Below are 4454 nucleotides of genomic sequence, written 5' to 3' on the forward strand. Positions count from 1 at the left end.
TCGAAGCCACCATAACGTTGGCAGAAGTTTGAGGAAACAGTGAAGAATGAGGGCCACCACTGGACAAGGTTTCGCACGCGCTGCGAGTGAGGAAATGTCCATGCAGCAGGTCATGGAAATGATGCGGGGGCTGCAGGATGAGATGGCGGAATCGAGGGTGGAACAAGAATGCATGCAGGCGGATCTCGCAAACTCGCGTGCGAGAAACGAAGAGCTCCATCGTGTAAATGAAGAGTTGCGTCGGGGTTTGAGCAATAACCAAGGGCAACGTGAACAAGATGAGACTGAGTGTCTCACCCCACCAAGGGAGTTTTCCACACCCTTTTCGCAGGAGATCCTGGATGCAGTAATCCCCAACGCGTTCGCGGGACCCAAGGTGATCTTCACCGGGATGGAGGACCCTGAGGCGCATCTCACTGCATTCCACACGCAGATGGTGTTGGTAGGCGGCTCCGATGCCGCGAGATGCAAGCTCTTTATGAGCACCTTGACGGGGATGGCAATGGATTGGTTCATCAGCCTTCCAAACGGCCATATCACCTCCTTTCAGCAGTTGTCGCAGTTGTTTAGAGAGCAGTACTTGGCGAACAGGGCTCCGCCGCCAGTTTCCTACGACCTGTTTGATGTAAAACAGTATCAAGGGGAGACCTTGAAGGAATACATCAACCGTTTCGGGGCCCAAGTAGTAAGAGTTGGTACTTCAGAGGAGCCTATGATCGTGTACGCATTCAGAAAAGGCGTATGTCCCGGCCCTTTTTGCGAATCCATTATTCGCAATCGCCCTAGGACCTTCGCTGAAATACGGCGTCGGGCGGTGGAACATATCACCTCCGAGGGTGAGGTGTGTGAGAAGCGCACCAGCGTCGTACCCTCACGCTCGAGAACGCAGACGCGGGCTCAACCCGTCAGGGTCAACGAGACCACGACAGGGAGAAAGAAGCCAGAGGGGAGACGCCCCTATGAGACCAGAAAACCCCAGCCCAGGGGTCCAGTAGGAGGGGATCGCCCGGCCAGGGAAAGGGCAAGGCCAGCGAGGTACAACTTTGTGGTGGAATTGAAGGATCTGATTGCCGTGCCCAATATAGCTGAAAGGTTGAGGCGACCAGCGAAGACTGACAAGGTGTTAGGGCCTCGCAAAGACTCTTGGTGCGAGGTTTCCGGTCATCACATCGATAACTGCCTGTCGCTGGGTTACCAGCTAGATGAGTTGGTGAGAAGCGGGTTTCTAAAGGATTATGTCGCAGAGCCCGCCACGACCGCGACCCTGCCAGCACCAGCGGAAGAGCAAGCACACGAGATGCCTGTCCTCGACGAAGCCCATACCATTGCTGGTGGCTTTTCCGGCGGAGGGCCCATTGCCTCCCAACGAAAGAAATACGCGAGGGGGGTCAACTCAATCGAAGAAAGAATCTCAGGTGATCCGTGGGAGTCAGACCTCGTGTTCACGAGGGCGAATCTGCAAGATGTTGTGCCGCACGACAACGACCCCGTGGTCATTTCAGTTATCACGAAGGGCAGAAAGGTGCACAGGGTTCTTGTCGACCAAGGAAGCTCTGCAGATGTCATGTTCTGGTCGACATTCAACAAGTTGCGGTTGTCTCCCGACCTTTTGAGACCCTACACAGGGTGCTTATATGGGTTTGCTGACAACCAAGTGGAAGTACGAGTCTACTTGGAATTGAGGACAACGCTTACAGATGGAACGGCCTCGCGTACCGAAAGCATCCGGTACTTGGTCGTAAACGCCAATTCTGCCTACAACATCTTGTTGGGCAGACTGGCGTTGAACAGGCTGAACGCAGTAGCCTCCACGTGCCATATGAAGATGAAGCTGCCGGATCTCAGTGGCAAAGTGATTGCCATCAAGTCAGATCAGGAGGAAGCGCGGAAATGTTATGAGAATAGCCTTAAAATGAAGAGAGGCGTGTGCATGGTGTTCGAGCGTCCGCCAAGTGCAGACACGGCGATGGAGATAGAGCCCTTGATTGAGGCGACGCCCACGGAGTCAACGCCCGGCGAGGCCACACCCGTGAGGGCGACGCCCGAAGCAGACGCGCATATGGAGGAGGGGCCTGACAACACATCGCCCGTAGAAGAGTCGACGCCCGGAAAGCACTACCGGGCGACGACTCTCAAGGAAAATAGCAGGGAACCAGCTGGCAGCCAACGTGGTGGAGAGGCAGATTGGCGGCAAAACGTTTAAGCTGGGGCGTTTGTTGAGCCAAGAAGAGCAAGAGGAGGTGGTGGAGGTCATTTCGCGTCATTTGGATGCTTTCGCATGGTCCGCCTCAGATATGCCGGGCATCGACCCTGATTTTCTATGCCATCACCTTAGCATGGATGCCACGGTCCGCCCCGTGCGACAAAGAAGGAGAATGTTTAATGAAGAGAGGCGACTTGTGGTAAGGGAAGAGACGCAGAAGCTGCTGAGTGCTGGTCACATCAGGGAGATCCAGTACCCTGAATGGTTGGCCAACGTCGTCCTGGTGAAGAAGGCGAATGGGAAGTGGAGGATGTGCGTGGACTTCACCGACTTGAATAAAGCGTGCCTGAAGGACTTGTACCCACTACCCAGCATCGACGCACTTGTGGACAATGCCTCCGGTTGCAAGATACTTAGCTTTTTGGATGCATTCTCAGGTTACAACCAGATCAAAATGCACCCAAGAGACGAGAGTAAAACTGCGTTCATGACAGAGACTTGCAGTTACTGTTACAAGGTAATGCCCTTTGGACTAAAAAACGCAGGCGCCACCTACCAAAGGCTGATGGACAAGGTCCTAGAACCCATGTTAGGGAGGAATGTGTACGCCTACGTGGACGATATGGTAGTGGCGTCGAGGGAAAGGATGCAGCACGTGGCGGACCTAGAGGAGTTGTTCGTCACCATATCAAAATACCGCCTTCTAGCTAAACCTGGAGAAGTGTGTCTTCAGGGTGGAGGCCAGTAAGTTCCTAGGTTTCATGCTCACGGAGAGGGGAATAGAGGTGAACCCTGATAAATGCGCAACAATCATTGCCATGCGGAGCCCGACATCAGTAAAGGAAGTGCAGCAACTGACAGGGCGAATGGCGGCATTATTAAGGTTTGTTTCTGCGGGAGGAGAGAAGGGGCACCCCTATTTCCAGTCCCTTAAAAGAAATAGTCGCTTCGCATGGACTGACGAATGCGAAGCGGCTTTCATCAAGTTGAAAGAGTATTTGGCGACGCCACCGGTCCTTTGCAAACCAGAAGCAGGCGTGCCCCTCCGGCTATACTTCGCGGTAACAGAGCGAACTATCAGTTCTGTGCTGGTCCAGGAGTAGGACCAAATTCAAAAACCCATATATTTCGTCAGCAAGGCTTTACAAGGCCCAGAGACGAGATACCAGTCGCTGGAGAAGGTAGCGTTGGCCGTGGTATTTTCGGCCAGGAGGCTCCGCCATTACTTCCACAGCTTTACAGTGGTGGTGATGACGAACCTCCCTATACAAAAGGTATTGCAGAAACCTGACGTAGCGGGAAGGATGGTGCGCTGGGCGGTGGAGTTGTCAGAGTTTGACATCCAGTATGAGCCCAGAGGATCCATCAAAGGGCAGGTATATGCAGATTTTGCGGCAGAACTCTCGCCCGGAGGTGAACAAGAGGTGGAAGCGAGCACGCAGTGGTTGCTCTCGGTCGACGGCTCTTCCAACCAGCAAGGAAGTGGTGCGGGGATAGTCTTGGAAGGACCCAATGGTGTGCTGATTGAGCAAGCTCTGCGTTTCACCTTTAAGGCAAGTAATAATCAGGCTGAGTACGAAGCACTGATTGCAGGGATGCTCCTGGCTAAGGAGATGGGCGCGCAGAACCTCTTGGTGAAAAGTGATTCCCAGCTGATTACGGGATAAGTATCGGGTGAGTTCCAAGCAAAAGACCCACAGATAGCGGCGTATTTAAGGTACGTCCAACTGCTGAAGGGAGCATTTAGCGCTCTTGAGCTAATACATGTCCCACGAGAACAAAATGCCAGAGCTGACCTGCTGGCCAAGCTGGCCAGCTCAGGCAAGGGGGGCATGCAGAGGACAGTAATCCAAGAGACGCTCAAAGCTCCGAGAAAATTCGTGGAGGACAACAGGGTGGATGTCCTCCATATTAGTACTGCGAGAGGGAGGCCAAGGAGTCATCATTCCTTGACTCAAGATACGGTGAAGACGCCCCATATTAGCACATACGCGGACACGCCCGAAGGAGGAAGGCATGCGCAAATATGTGCTTTAGCCGAAGGAGACACCTGGATGACGCCATACAGACGGTATCTGGCGGATGGGGTCCTCCCAGCAGAGCCAGAGGAGGGCAAGAAGGTTAAGAGGAATGCCGCAAGATACACCCTAGTGGATGGAGTATTGTTCAGGCACGGGTTCACCCATCCTATCCTAAGGTGCGTAAGCGGCGACGAGTGCACCAGAATAATGGCGGAGCTCCACGAAGGCAT

General features: G+C 53.7%; 1 protein-coding gene across 1 annotated transcript; it reads left to right on the forward strand.

Annotated features, from left to right (window-relative positions):
- Positions 1–496: 496 nt before the first annotated feature.
- LOC137838488 (uncharacterized) lies at positions 497–2203 on the forward strand. The gene has a single exon (XM_068647736.1). The coding sequence runs from the start codon at positions 497–499 to the stop codon at positions 2201–2203; it is 1707 nt and encodes a 568-aa protein (XP_068503837.1).
- Positions 2204–4454: the final 2251 nt, after the last annotated feature.

This window comes from Phaseolus vulgaris, chromosome 11 (assembly GCF_000499845.2).
Source record: "Phaseolus vulgaris cultivar G19833 chromosome 11, P. vulgaris v2.0, whole genome shotgun sequence".
Taxonomy (NCBI): Eukaryota; Viridiplantae; Streptophyta; class Magnoliopsida; order Fabales; family Fabaceae; genus Phaseolus; species Phaseolus vulgaris.